At 39.2% G+C, this 14305-nt stretch overlaps 1 protein-coding gene across 1 annotated transcript in view; it reads left to right on the top strand.

Annotated features, from left to right (window-relative positions):
- The first annotated feature begins 1285 nt into the window (after positions 1 to 1285).
- The window catches only part of FAM13C (family with sequence similarity 13 member C), a 152917-nt gene continuing 139897 nt past the window's right edge, over positions 1286 to 14305 (top strand). Inside the window, exon 1 of the mRNA XM_056120455.1 lies at positions 1286 to 1437. Within this exon, the coding sequence (XP_055976430.1) occupies positions 1363 to 1437 (75 nt within the window). The 5' untranslated portion in view covers positions 1286 to 1362. The remainder of the gene's footprint in view (positions 1438 to 14305) is intronic.

Below are 14305 nucleotides of genomic sequence, written 5' to 3'. Positions count from 1 at the left end.
AGAATAGCCTTCAATTCACTGTTTGGTGTTGACTTCTAAGCCTATTCATGAAGTTCTTTTAAATCATAAACGACCTTAAGGAAAAAAAACAGTGTCTGGGATAATTTTTTTCTTTCATGTTTTTATTTATTTTTAGTTGTTGACATTAGAAATTACTTTCTTTGTTGGATTCTCCTTTATCAGTAGCACTAAATCTGCCTTGAACCTTGAGTTTAACTGCTCCAAGTAGTTTTTATTTCCCTATGCCTTGCTTAACTACACTTGATTGTATGCTGGAACTTCTCTCCTAGAATTTGCTTTGTCCACCCCCCCCCCCCCCCCCACTGAATTTGATCCTCCCAACACACCGCTTAGCACATGTTATCTTTTTTTTGTTTGTGAGAAGGCATCTTGACTTGTGGGCCCAGCAATCCTTTGCTGGTCTTGTCTCTTGGCTTCCCCGGTCCTTGAGCTATGAGAAATTGCTTCCTACATGACCTTGCCAAAAATCCTTTCATAGATGTTGGTCAGGAAGTGGAGGAAAAACACCAGCAAGGAAAAATAACCACTAGTAAAGAATTGCATAGTCGAGTTTTAAGTGGTTTCCAGGTGTTTCTGGATGATGGTAGTGATTATGAAAAGAAAATAGCCCCTTTGGTTCTATTTGTCGTGTTTTTAGCAAAATAAGAAAATTGATGTTTCTGAACTTATGTGGGACATATGACTTGAAATAAGAGCATATTGTTTTGTTTTGTTTTTCGTTTTTTGGGCCACTCCTGAGTGTACACTGAGCTTACTCCTGGCTTTGTGCTCAGCAGTCTTTCCTGAAGGTGCTCAGGGTTTCCAGGCGCCAAGCTGGGTTGGTCATATGGAAGGCAGGTGATTTAACCTCTGTACTGTCTCTCTGGCCCCAAATAAGAGCATTATTATGTGACTGTTTTTCTGAGGAACTTGAAATAACAATAGATAATTGTGTCAAATTTGATTAGCAAATGAGAATAAAAAGTGCCACCCCAGCCCTGAACACATAAATGTAGTGCATTTGGTCTCAGGATTACTCATAAAAGCAAATTTCTTAAGTTTTTGTTTCAGAGTAATTGCATTATTTTTTTTTTGCCAGATAACATAAATAACATGTAAGTTCAGAAGCAACAGAAATATATCAGTTCCTCTTTCCCACAATGGTTTATTGTGGTGGGTTAGCTGGGTGTTTGGTTTGGTTTTTAGTTTTCTAAATTAGATCTTTGCTCTTTCAGAGATGAAGACAATAAGGAAAATTACCCTGACGCTAGGGCTCTCATAGAGGAGCCCACACTGCCCTCCTTTGAACCACTGCAGCATGTAGAGCAGACCCTGCTGGTGGAAGGTGTGCTGAGAGCCAGCATGGGCAACTTCAAGTCCCGCAAACCCAAATCCATCTTCAGAGCTGAGAATGGAAGGAACCACGGAGAAAGTCAGGTAACAAAGCAGATTTCTGTGGCCTTTGCCATGATGGGCTTCTGGAGACACGCAAGTGCTCTGGACAGACAAATTATTTAGCATCTTTTTGGACTGATATTCTCTGCTTGCAGAGGTAACTCGGTAGTAGAGCTAGAGCACTGAATTTATAATGCCTTGAATTTATGTCTTCCCCAAAGTACTCTATAATGGAACATCAAGTACTTGACACTGACCTTAATTTGTGGACCTACATAGTATGTTCCTTCTTGGAGAAAGTGGAGGAGGATTTCTAACTATCTTTACTGATTTCAGATATGCAGCTCTTGCCTAAACTTGGGGATTCTTCTCATAAAATTAAAAATCCTTGGTTGGTTTACTTGGGGCCTTTCTCCTTAACTTACAGTTTAATGTCTTGAATGTACGTTTTGTAAATTACAGTTTAATGTCTTAAAGGGTGAATGCATGTGCTTGTATGTGTGTGGAGTATCAAATTTTTTTTTCCCTTTATTTTATTTTTTTTTAAAGTTGTAGATTTACAATTTTTTGTGCTTTGGTTTCAATTATACAATGATCAGATACCCATCCCTCCACCAGTGCCCATTTTCCACCACCATGGATAATATCCCTCCCACCCCCATCCCCCCATCCCCCCTGTCTCTGTGGCAGGGCAATCCCCTGTGTTCTCTCTCTCCTTTTGGGTGTTGTGGTCTGCAAAAGAGGCATTGAGTGGCAAACATGTTCAGTCCATAGTCTACTTTCGACATGCATCTCCCCTCCTGGGAGGATCCTCCAAACATCCTTTATTTGGTGCTCCCTTCTCTATCTGAACTGCCCTTTCCTCTAGGATACCCGGCTGGCCTCTAAGTTATGGAGTAATCCTCCTGGTGCTGATCTCAGCTATTCTTGGGTATTAATCTCATACTTTGTTACTTTATATCCCCCAGATGAATGCAATCTTTCTATGTCTATCCCTCTCTTTCTGACTCTTTTCTCTTAGCATGATACTTTCCATATTGTACCACTTGTATGTAAATTTCATGACTTCATCTTTTCTAACAGCTACAGAGTACTCCATTGTGTAGATGTACCAAAGTTTCTTTAACCAGTCATCTGTTCTTGGGCATTCAGGTTTCTTCCAGTTTCTGGCTATTGTAAAGAGTGCTGCAATGAACAAACAAGTGCAGATGTCACTTCGACTATACATTTTTGACTCTCTGGGATATATTCCCAGGAGTGGTATTGCTGGGTCAAATGGGAGCTCAATTTCTAATTTTTTGAGAATCGTCCATACTGTTTTCCAGAAGGGCTGAACCAGTGGACATTCCCACCAACAGTGAAGGAGTGTCCCTTTCTCGCCACATCCACGCCAGCATCGGTTGCTTTTGTTCTTTTGAATGTGGGCCAGTCTCTGAGGTGTGAGATGGTATCTCATTGTGGTTTTGATCTGCATCTCCCTGATGATTAATGATGTAGAGCATTTTCTCATGTGCTTTTTTGTCATTCGGATTTCTTCTTTGAGAAAGTTTCTGTTCATTTCATTGCCCCATTTTTGGATGGGGTTGGATGTTTTCTTCTTGTGGAGTTTAACCAGTATTTTGTATATCCTGGATATCAACCCTTTGTCAGATGTGTATTCGGTGAATATCCTTTCCCATTCTGTAGACTGTCTTTGTATTTTGGTCACTGTTTCTTTGGAGGTGCAGAAGCTTCTTAGTTTAAGATAGTCCCATTTATCTATCTCTGTTTTCACTTGCTCGGCCAGTGGCATGGCATCTTTGAAGATACCATTAGCTTCAATGTCATGGAGGGTTTTGCCAACTTTATCTTCAATGTACCTTATGGTTTCTGGTCTGATGTTGAGGTCTTTAATCCATTTTGATCTTACTTTTGTACATGGTGTTAGGCAGAGTTCTGAGCCCATTTTTTTGCATGTAGCCGTCCAGTGATGCCAACACAATTTATTAAAGAGGCTTTCTTTACTCCACTTCACATTACTTGCACCTTTATCAAAGATTAGATGATCATATGATTGAGGGGAGATGTCAGTGTATTCAACCCTGTTCCATTGGTCTGCAGTTCTGCCTTTGTTCCAGTACCATGCTGTTTTAATTATTACTGCTTTGTAGTACAGTTTGAAGTTCGGGAGGTTGATTCCTCCCATTTTCTTTTTCCCAAGAATTGCTTTAGCTATTCGTGGGGGCTTATTGTTCCATATAAATTTCAGGAGTGTTTGCTCCATTTCTTTGAAGAATGTCATGGGTATCCTTATAGGGATTGCACTGAATTTATACAATGCTTTTGGTAGTATTGCCATTTTGACAATGTTAAGTCTCCCGACCCATGAGCAGGGGATATCTTTCCATTTCCTCATGTCCTCTTTTATTTCCTGAAGTAGCGTTTTGTAGTTTTCTTTGTACAGGTCCTTTACTTCCTTAGTTAAGCTGATTCCTAGGTACTTGATTTTCTGGGGCACAATTGTGAACGGGATTGTTTTTTTCATGTTGCTTTCTTCTCTCTCACTGTTTGCGTATAGGAAAGCCATGGACTTTTGGGTATTGATTTTATAACCTGCAACTTTACTATATGAATCTATTGTTTCTAGGAGTTTTTTGGTGGAAGTTATTGGGTTCTCTAAGTAGAGTATCATATCATCTGCGAATAGTGAGAGCTTGATTTCTTCCTTTCCTACCTGAATGCCCTTAATATCTTTTTCCTCCCTAATCGCTATTGCAAGTACTTCCAGTACTATATTGAACAGCAGTGGAGAGAGTGGGCATCCCTGTCTCGTCCCTGATCTTAGAGGGAAGGCTCTCAGTTTTTCCCCATTGAGGATGATTCTTGCTGTAGGCTTGTGGTAGATGGCTTTAATTATGTTGAGGAAGGTCCCCTCTATACCCATTTTGGCTAGGGTTTTCATCATAAAGGGGTGCTGGATCTTATCAAATGCTTTTTCTGCATCTATTGATATGATCATATGCTTTTTATCTTTTCTTTTGTTGATATGGTGGATTATGTTGATTGATTTCCGAATGTTAAACCATCCTTGCATCCCTGGGATGAATCCTACTTGGTCATGGTGTATGATCTTTTTGATGAGTAGTTGGATTCTATTTGCTAGTAGTTTGTTGAGGATCTTTGCATCTGTGTTCATCAGGGATATCGGCCTGTAATTCTCTTTCTTTGTGGTATCTCTGTCTGCTTTTGGTATCAGTGTGATATTTGCTTCGTAGAAACTGTTCGGAAGTGTTTTTGATATTTCAATTTCGTGGAAAAGCTTAAAGAGCATCGGGAGTAAGTCCTCTTTAAAGATTTGGAAGAATTCACTAGTGAATCCATCCGGGCCAGGACTTTTGTGCTTGGGGAGACTTTTTATTACCATTTCAATTTCCTTGATGGTGATAGGTCTGTTGAGGTATTCCAGGTCTTCTTGATTCAGCCTTGGGAGTCTGTAGGAGTCTAGGAATTTATCCATTTCCTCGAGGTTTTGATGTTCCGTGGCATAAAGCTTCTCAAAGTACTCCCTGAGGATCCTCTGAATTTCTGTGGTTTCTGTTGTAATGACCCCGTTTTCATTTCTGATTTGGTTTATTAGGGTTTTCTCTCTCCCTTTCTTTGTGAGTTTTGCTAGAGGCTTATCGATCTTGTGAATTTTCTCAAAGAACCAGCTTTTGGTTTCATTGATCTTTCGGATTGTTTTTTGGGTTTCCATCTCGTTAATCTCTGCTCTGAGTTTTATTATTTCCTTTCCCCTGTTCGGGTTGTGCTCCTTTTTTTGGTCCTTCTCCAAGCTCTTAAGCTGTGAGGTTAGGTTACTTATGTGTGCTCGCTCCTCCTTCCTGAGGAATGCTTGTAGAGCTATAAACTTTCCTCTTAACACAGCCTTTGCTGTGTCCCATAAGTTTTGGTAACTCGTGTTCTCATTTTCATTCGTTTCTAGGAATCTTTTGATTTCCTCTTTGATTTCCTGTCTAATCCACTCGTTGTTCAATAGTGCACTGTTTAATTTCTAGGTGTTTGATTTAGTTTTCTGTTTTTGTGTGTGATTTACTTCTAATTTCAGCGCATTATGGTCTGAGAAGATTGTTGATACAATCTCTACCTTCTTAATTTTATGGAGGCATGTTTTGTGGCTCAGCATGTGGTCTATCTTGGAGAATGTTCCATGTACGCTTGAGAAGAATGTGTATTCAGCTTTTTGAGGATGAAGTGTCCTGTATATATCTACTAAGTCCCTTTCTTCCATTGTTTCCCTCAAATGAAGTATGTCCTTGCTAAGCTTGAGTCTGTTTGATCTATCAAGAGGTGACAAAGCAGTGTTGAAGTCTCCCACTAGTATTGTGTTGCTATTGATGTCTTTTTCCAAATCTATGAGTAGTTGTTTTAAGTACTTTGCTGGTCTCTCATTAGGTGCATATACATTTATTATTGTAAGTTCTTCCTGTTGTACAGATCCTTTGATCAATAAGAAATGGCCTTCACTGTCTCTTATGACCTTCCTCACTCTGAAATCGATGTGGTCTGATATAAGGATGGCTACCCCAGCTTTTTTATGGGAGCTGTTTGCCTGTAGGATTGTTTTCCAGCCTTTGACTCTGAGTCTGTGTTTGCTTTGACTATTGAGATGCGTTTCTTGCAGGCAGCAGAATGTTGGGTTCAATTTTCTAATCCATCCTGCCACTCTATGTCTTTTAATTGGTGCGTTTAGCCCATTGACATTGAGAGAGATTATTGTTATGGGATTTTGTCCCATTGTTCTGTTAAAATTTGGTGTATTTGAGGGGCCTTTCTTGCCTTAAAGTAGCCCATTTAGTTGTTATTGTAACCATGGTTTTGAGTCTATGAAGTTCCTGAGCTGTTGTTTGTCTGTGAAACTGTATGTTGTTCCTTCTATTATGAATGAGAGTCTTGCTGGGAAAAGTATTTTTGGGGAGGCATTTATTTCATTGAGTTTTTTACTATGTCCCACCACTGTTTTCGGGCCATGAGGGTTTCATCAGAAAAATCAGCTGTGAATTTTAAGGATGCTCCTTTGTAAGAGATTTCTTTCTTCGATCTTGCTGCTTTCAGAATTTTGTCTCTGTCTAAGGTTTTGGTCATTTTGATGAGAATGTGTCTTGGGGTATTTTTATTCGGATTTCTTCTAGCTGGTACCCTTCGGGCATCCTTTATGTGGTCACAAGTTTTCTTCAGCTCTGGAAATGTTGTAGCAATGATGTCTTTGACAGTTTCTTCTTCATCAAGGTTTTCTTCCTGTACCTCTGGGACTCCAATAATTCTTATGTTACCCCTCTTGGCTTCATCACGATCTTCTCTTGCCATCTGTTCCCGAATTGTGAGTCTCTTTTCCATTTTCTGCTCTTTTCTGGAGAGTCTCTGAACTTCATCTTCGAGCTCACTGATTCTGTTCTCAGCCACTCTTACTCTGCTGCTGAGGCCTTCCACTGAGCTTTTCAATTCGCCTACGAGATTTTTCAGGTCTGACATTTCTGATTGCATTTTCCTCATTTCTGCCTTCAGATCCTCTTGTTTTCTATTGGCATTGCTTTCCATTGTTTCTTTTAATTCCCTAAGCATCCTAAGTAGCTCCCTTCTGAATTCCTTGTCAGAGAGGTTGTCTAACACTACAGTACTGTTGGTGTCATCTGGCCTAGACTCTTCAATATGAAAGTTTGGTGGGCTTTTGCGTTGCTTTACCATTGTGAGAGGTGTGGTTTAGACCTTCACGTTCACTGTTACTATTCTGCTTGATATGCAGTGTGAGTTAAGATAGGCTTATGAGTTATTGGCTACTGTGTTTCTAGTGGCTGAGCTAAACTAGAGAAGTTTCCATCTAAGAAGGTAGCTTATGGTTCCTATGGCATATGTAGTGGGAAAATATTTCGCGGCCGCGTAAGCGGTCGCGGCTCCGGAAAGGGTCCCTGGCACTGGGCAAGGAGTTGGGAACGTCTCCTGTTTGGAATTGGAGCCGTTCAGCTTTGTTGCCCAGAGCTGGTCCTCTGTGCCCGTCCCACGCAGATCAGGGGTTGAAAACCGGCTTTCTAGGGGCTGTTTCTAGCTGCGTGTGCCCAGAGAGGGACCCAGGCCCTTGGGGGTGGGCTGTACCTGTTGGAATTGGAGCCGTTCAGCTTTGTTGCCCAGAGCTGGGCCTCTGTGCCCGTCCCACGCAGATCAGGGGTTGAAAACTGGCTTTCTAGGGGCTGTTTCTAGCTGCGCTTGCCCAGAGAGGGACCCAGGCCCCGGAGTATCAAATTTTTAAGTTCAATATATATGTGCATATACTGCATTTTCTCAAGTAGAATCACATACCAATTTTGCATTTTTATGGTTTTGATAAGTTTCGTCTATTTGCAGAGGAGTTTTTACAAAGAATGTTATTTAACAAATCTTTAAAAATCCTCAAATAATTTATGATTTAAATATATTAAAGGAATATAATAAACTTTAATATTACTAGGAACTTACCAGTATCAACACTGAGATTATAGTTGTCATATACAGAATTTGTTATTTTAGATATAGATGCTCCATTAATGTTAACTTTGATTTTTTAACTATTAACCTGAAAATAATAGGGAATGCTCTAAGGGTAAGTTAGTCATATAATTTTAAATTTTTCTGACTTAATGACTTATTTTTCAAGTGAGTAACAGGTGTTCTTCCATTTTGAAAGTTAACTTTGACCTAAAAGGTTATTTGATGTTATAGTTTTGCTCATTGGCCATGCATTTTATTTTTTTCAATCTCATTTATTTTTGCTTGGCATATGAGCTTTTGTTTAGTCAGTTAACTTTGCCTGCAAAGTCTTAGACCTTCATGAGAGACTTTGATCTTGAACATAGAACATATCCCACTAAGGATTACCTGTTCTATCCTGGCAACTGGATAATTGCCATTTCTCTTAGAATGACCTCTTTCTTGTTATTCTGTAGTCTGGTCTTGCAGAAATTATACTCTTGCCACATTTAATAAGGTGCTAATGGAGCTTGTAATTGCCAAACTGTTGCTCATATTCAGAAAGATTTCAGGAGAAAAACAGGTTTGTATCATTTTTGCGTGTAATAAAATATTGGAATCATGGACTGAAGAAAAATCTTACATTTTTTTATGAACATCTTTTACTATGTAATGAAACTTCCTCCCCCACCCCACAATGACTAAGAGAACTTTTATATTATCTTAGGATTTTCATATTTGAGGAAAATTTGACAGTTTTATTCTTCAAACCTTTAATCTTCATATTTGTTCATTTTAGGGAGAGATCATTAACTGAACACCAACCAAACGTAGTATTAATAAATAATAATATTAATAAATCAGGTAGCGCTTACCAGAACATTTACTGTAGTCCAGTAAACAAAAAATTTGTGTGCTATATCAAATAGCAATAAGTGATATCAATGACTTTATAATTCTTTAATTAGAGGGACCAGACAGTAAAAGGTTTCAGGCACTTGCCTTGCATAATGCCAACCCTAGTTTAATTACCCAACACTGTATATGGTCCCTTGAGCACTGCCAGGGGTGATCCCTGAGCGCAGAGGCAAAAGTAAGCCCCCGAACTCCACTGAGTGAGGTTCAAAAATTAGAACAAGAACAGTTATTTGATTTGATTTAGAAAAATTTAAGTGGAATGTATTTTCCTAGTGTACAATATTTCTAAGAAGACATAACCTAGATCTTCTTATGAGTTCAGTAACTGCTCTATTAATGCATTCAACTTAATTTTTTTTAGATCTTCTTATGAGTCCAGTAACTGCTCTATTAATGCATACAACTTAATTTTTTTTTTAATTTTTGGGTTACACCAGCATTGCACAGGGTTACTCCTGGCTCATGCACTCAGGAATTACTCCTGGCAGTGTTCAGGGGCTCGGGGGAACATATGGGATGCTGGGAATCAAACCTGGATCAGATGCGTGCAAGGCAAACTCCCTACCTGCTGTGCTATCGCTCCAGCCCCTTAATTTTTGTTTAAAAGCTGTGACTTCACTTTGGTTTCTTTTCCTTTGGTGAAAAATACAGCAACCATGGATTTAGAATAACTTTTTATCTTATATTTTGTTTATTTTTATTTTGGGACCACAACCAGCTCTACATGCAGAAATTCACTTATGGAAGGACTTAGAAAATTTTAAAAATGTACTTTTCTGCCTTGAAAATTTGTGATGTTTCTCACTAATGCTAAAAAACTTTTACTCCAGTGGATGTAATTTCTTTGAGGTCAGTGATTCAGTCCTTCTCATATTTGGATCCTGACTCTCAGTAGTCAGTATTATTTGTTGAATGACTCAACAATAACATTTTTTTGTAAAATAGAAGCATAATATCTATTCATTTGTGAAGAGGTTATTATGATCATATTAAAAGGTTTATTATGATCATATACAAATATTCAATTAATATGTGTCACAAAATTTATATAAATCATTATGAGATTGTCAATAAGATATAGCTATTAAAAAGAGAATCAAAGCATCCTGCATTTATAGTTTACTAAGCATGCTGAAATAATTTTATAAATGACCATAAAATTGACAAAACTTGAAATATCCATACAGTGATAATCAATTATTTTCCCTTGCATATGATTTGCATTTCTATAGAGATAAATATTTTCATTTTCACCTATTCCCATAAGTTCTTTTCTCTGTATAGCCTTATAGAATAGCCTATTCCATTATGAGTACAAATTTCCAGAAGAATGAGTTAGCCATGTCATTCACTGACTTTTAGAGTTTTGCAGTTTTTCTCCTTTTCCTCTGTTCCTTCTCTGTTGTGATCTTAAGATTGTTATTGATAACAGAAGTAGGCTGACTTCTTTAGGTTTGACCGGATTTTTTACATTGCAGACTAAAAGTGTTAATTTAACATATGTGCTCGTAAATATGTTTTGCAAAATATATAGCATGAAGTATTGAATAATTAAAATATCAAATTACTCCTGTAAGTTTTTATAAAGAGTCTCAGATGGTAGCACTGTAGCACTGTCCTCCCGTTGTTCATCGATTTGCTCGAGCGGGCCCAGTAACATCTCCATCATGAGATTTGTTGTTACTGTGTTTGGCTTATATTGACTTATATTGAATAAGTCAAGGGTAGCTTGCCAGGCTTTGCCTTGAGGGCGAGATACTCTCAGTAGCTTGCCAGGCTCTCTGAGAGGGGCGGAGGAATTGAACCTGGCTCGGCCGGGCAGACTGTGCGCAAGGCAAATGCCCTACCACTGTGCTATTGCTCTAGCCCCTCAGATGGTACTGATTTTTATTTCCGAGTTCGATTCCTCCGCCCCTCTCGGAGAGCCTGGCAAGCTACCGAGAGTATCTCACCTGCACGGCAGAGCCTGGCAAGCTCCCCGTGGCGTATTTGATATGCCAAACACAGTAACAACAAAGTCTCCAATGGAGACGTTACTGGGCCCACTTGAGCAAATCGATGATCAACAGGAGGGCCTTTACTTTACTTTACTTTTAACCATTTTTTTGTGTAGGAGTACTGCTATTTATTCAGCAACTGATTAGCTCATTGAATTGGGCATGAACTCCACCTTACTTTTTTTTTAATAGTTTTATTTATTTATTTATCATCTTATATTTATTGAATCACTGTGGGAAAAGTTATTAAGGTTTCAGGTTTAAGTCTTGGTCATACAATGATCAAACACCTTTTCCTTCACCAGTACTCACATTTCACCACCAAGAACCCCAATATACTCCCCCTCCCACCCCAACCAATGCCTGTGAGGCAGATGATTTCTACTTAACTCTTCTTTACACTGATTACATTCATCTTTTCGACAAAAGATGCACCATTATTGTTTAGAATTTCCCCCCCAACAATCAGAATTGCTGAAAAGGCATTGTGAAATACTTTGTTTTCTATAGCTGGTTATGAGAATCATGTAATGTTGCGCGTCTGCTATTGCAGCCACACAATTTTGGATTTCTGCAAAGAGCCAGATAATTTAAAGATTGGTTTCTGTGCGTCTGGTATTATGGCTGTGCTGGAGAGCTGCTTGTGGGGGGTAACTCAGGACGTCGGTAGGGCGTGAAGGACAGGACGAGCCGGTACCGCCCCCCTTCCCATGAGACTGCAGTTGCCCCGTCACTGCCGGCTGGGCTCATACCTGGCTTTCCAATAAGCTCTGAGGAGGCGGCCACCTTGCTGCCAGGAGGGAAAAGGGCGTAAGGGAGCAACACCTTTCCCTCCTGGGGAGGCATGGCGCCAGTTTAACGCATGGTCCATTTACTTTTATGCCGCAAGCTGCCAGGCTCTGGACTAAGTCCTTTTGCCTCTGAGCCATGTTTGTGCTGGAGAGCCGTTTGTGGGGGGCAACTCGTGACCTCAATAGGGCGAGAAGGATGAGCCAGTACCGACCTCCTTCCCATGAGACTACAGTTGCCCCCTCACTGCTGGCTCATACCTGGCTTTCCAATAAGCTCTTAGATGGCGGCCACCTTGCTGCCGGTGGGAAGAAAGGTGTATTTTTACCTTTTGGAGTCAAATCCAATGTTGTTCAAGGGCTGATCCTAAAACTTGAGAGATCACTTTTGGTTGTCCTCAGAGTACCAAGTGTTGTGGGATTTGAATCAGGTTTCCTCCATTCAAAGCATATGCTCCAATCCTTTACGCTATTACTGTGACCCTCTGTTTGAACATTCAATGTTTAGCTATCAATATTTTTTTGCTATCCTGAATCAAATTCCAGAAATTTTGCATTGTATTTTATCTGAAATACCTAAAGAACCCAAATTCACTGATGGTGAAAATGTTCTCAAGTTCAGTATCTGTGGAAATCAGTATAGAGACTTAACAAAAAATTAAGATATGACTTCCACATGACTGAACAATTCCACTTATTGGCATCTGTTCCAAGAACACAAAGGACTTAACATCAAAAGTTATATGCACACCAGTGTTCATTGCAGTGGTATTTACAATGGCAAAATTTAGAAACAACCCAAATCCCCAATGACAGATGAATTAAGAAATTTTGGTATATATACTAACTAGGGGCTGGAAGGGGTAGCACAGCGGGTAGGGTGTTTGCCTTGCACATGACCTACATGGATTCGATTCCTCCGACCCGCTCCGAGAGCCTGGCAAGCTACCTAGAGTATCTCACCCACACGGCAAAACCTGGCAAACTACCTGTGACGTATTTGATATACCAAAACCAGTAACAACAAATCTCACAATTTGTTGTGAGACATTACTGGTGCCCTCTCAAGTGAGGACAGTGCTATACTAAATGGACTACCGTTCAGCTAAAAGATGAAATCTTTTTACTACTATGTGGGTAGAATTTGAGAGTTATATTTAGCAAAATAAGTCAGAGGGAGAAGGATGAAATCCAGATTAACGGACTCATATTCAATACATGAGCAAGCAAGGGAACAGATAGAATTTAATAATAATAGACCTATGGAACTTAGACTATAGAATTGAGGTTACCAAGTAGTGATGGGGGAAATGGGGAATTGGGAAGTAGAGTAGGAAGATGCAGATCAGAAATTAAACAGGGACAGTGGTGGAAGATCTTGAACACACTGGTGGTTGTGCAGTAATTTCATTTTCAATGACATAAATATTAGCTCTATTTTAACCATGTTATATCAGCTATAATAAAAACAGTGCACTTTACAACTCTGGAAAATTGAACATTAAAAAATGATGCATGTTGTCTCAAAAAAATAATGTAATTAGAATGTTCTAGTAATGAATACTACCATTTAAAAAGAATTCAAGGAGTTTATTATTTTACAGAAATGGACAGATTGGCATACTCTATTTGCTGATTAAAAAAAAGATTGAGCTATAACTTAAAATTCTACAAAATATACTAAGGATACCAAATAAAAATATTTATTAAGTCTGTTATAGTTCTTAGACATCAGACACTTTCCTGAACTCCATGGGAAAGTCTGGTGTATATCACTTACTGAAAAACCCCAGACTTTGAAGAATGCTATATTCAAATGAAAGAAATCAGATTTGGCCAAGTCAAGAGTTTAACCACAATTATCACTAATATTATCTTAGTGTTCTCTAATAACAGTCTTAAGTACCACAAAGACTGGAACAAATATAGGAAAAGTTGATAGAAGTATTTCATGGTAGTTCTAATCACAGGGTAAATGTCACATTTACTAGGTTTGCTATGCACGCTGATGAAGTATTTCTATTTCTAAATCTAGGTTTACTAAAGGGAATTTAAACTTACATTTTCAGTGTACTTTCTGATGACTTTGTTGCACCATCAAGATACAGTTCTGTTTTGTTACAAAATCATCAGTCCTCCAACTCTAGGGCTGGAAAGATAGTACAATGGATAAGGCATTTGTCTTGCATGAGCAGACATGGGTTTGATCCCCCAGGCTCTGTCAGGAGTGATTCTGGAGCATCATTGGGTGTGTCCTTAAAATAAAATAAAATAGTCATATCTGCACCCCAAATTCAAGTATAACCTTTATAAACTTAAAAGCTATCCTTAGGGCTGGAGCAGAGCGTACAATTGTTAGGTCTCTTACCTGTATGTAGCCAACCTGACTTTGATCCCAGGCACCCCACAGGATCAGGAGGGATCCCTGAGTTCAGAGCCAAGTGTAAGCTCTGAGCACAGCCAGGTGTGGCCCAGAAATAAGCAAACAAACAACAACAAAGCATCTACCTTTTTTGAAGCTGAAAGGCACCAATTTAACAGTTTAGGTATTTCCCCTTCCTGGAGTCTCTAGAAACCAAGTATACACAGGACATACAGTTAAACTTCAGTCTAAATCTAATGATACCTGCAGTGAAGGAGAGCCCCTTTCTCCCCACATCCACGCTAACACTGGTTACTTTTGTTCTTTTTTTTGGATGTGGGCCAGTCTCTGTGGTGTGAGATGATATC

Source organism: Sorex fumeus, unplaced genomic scaffold (assembly GCF_029834395.1).
Source record: "Sorex fumeus unplaced genomic scaffold, SorFum_2.1 ptg000043l, whole genome shotgun sequence".
Lineage (NCBI taxonomy): Eukaryota > Metazoa > Chordata > Mammalia > Eulipotyphla > Soricidae > Sorex > Sorex fumeus.
Note: the sequence above shows the minus strand (reverse complement) of the source record. Positions and strands in the feature narration are given on the sequence as shown.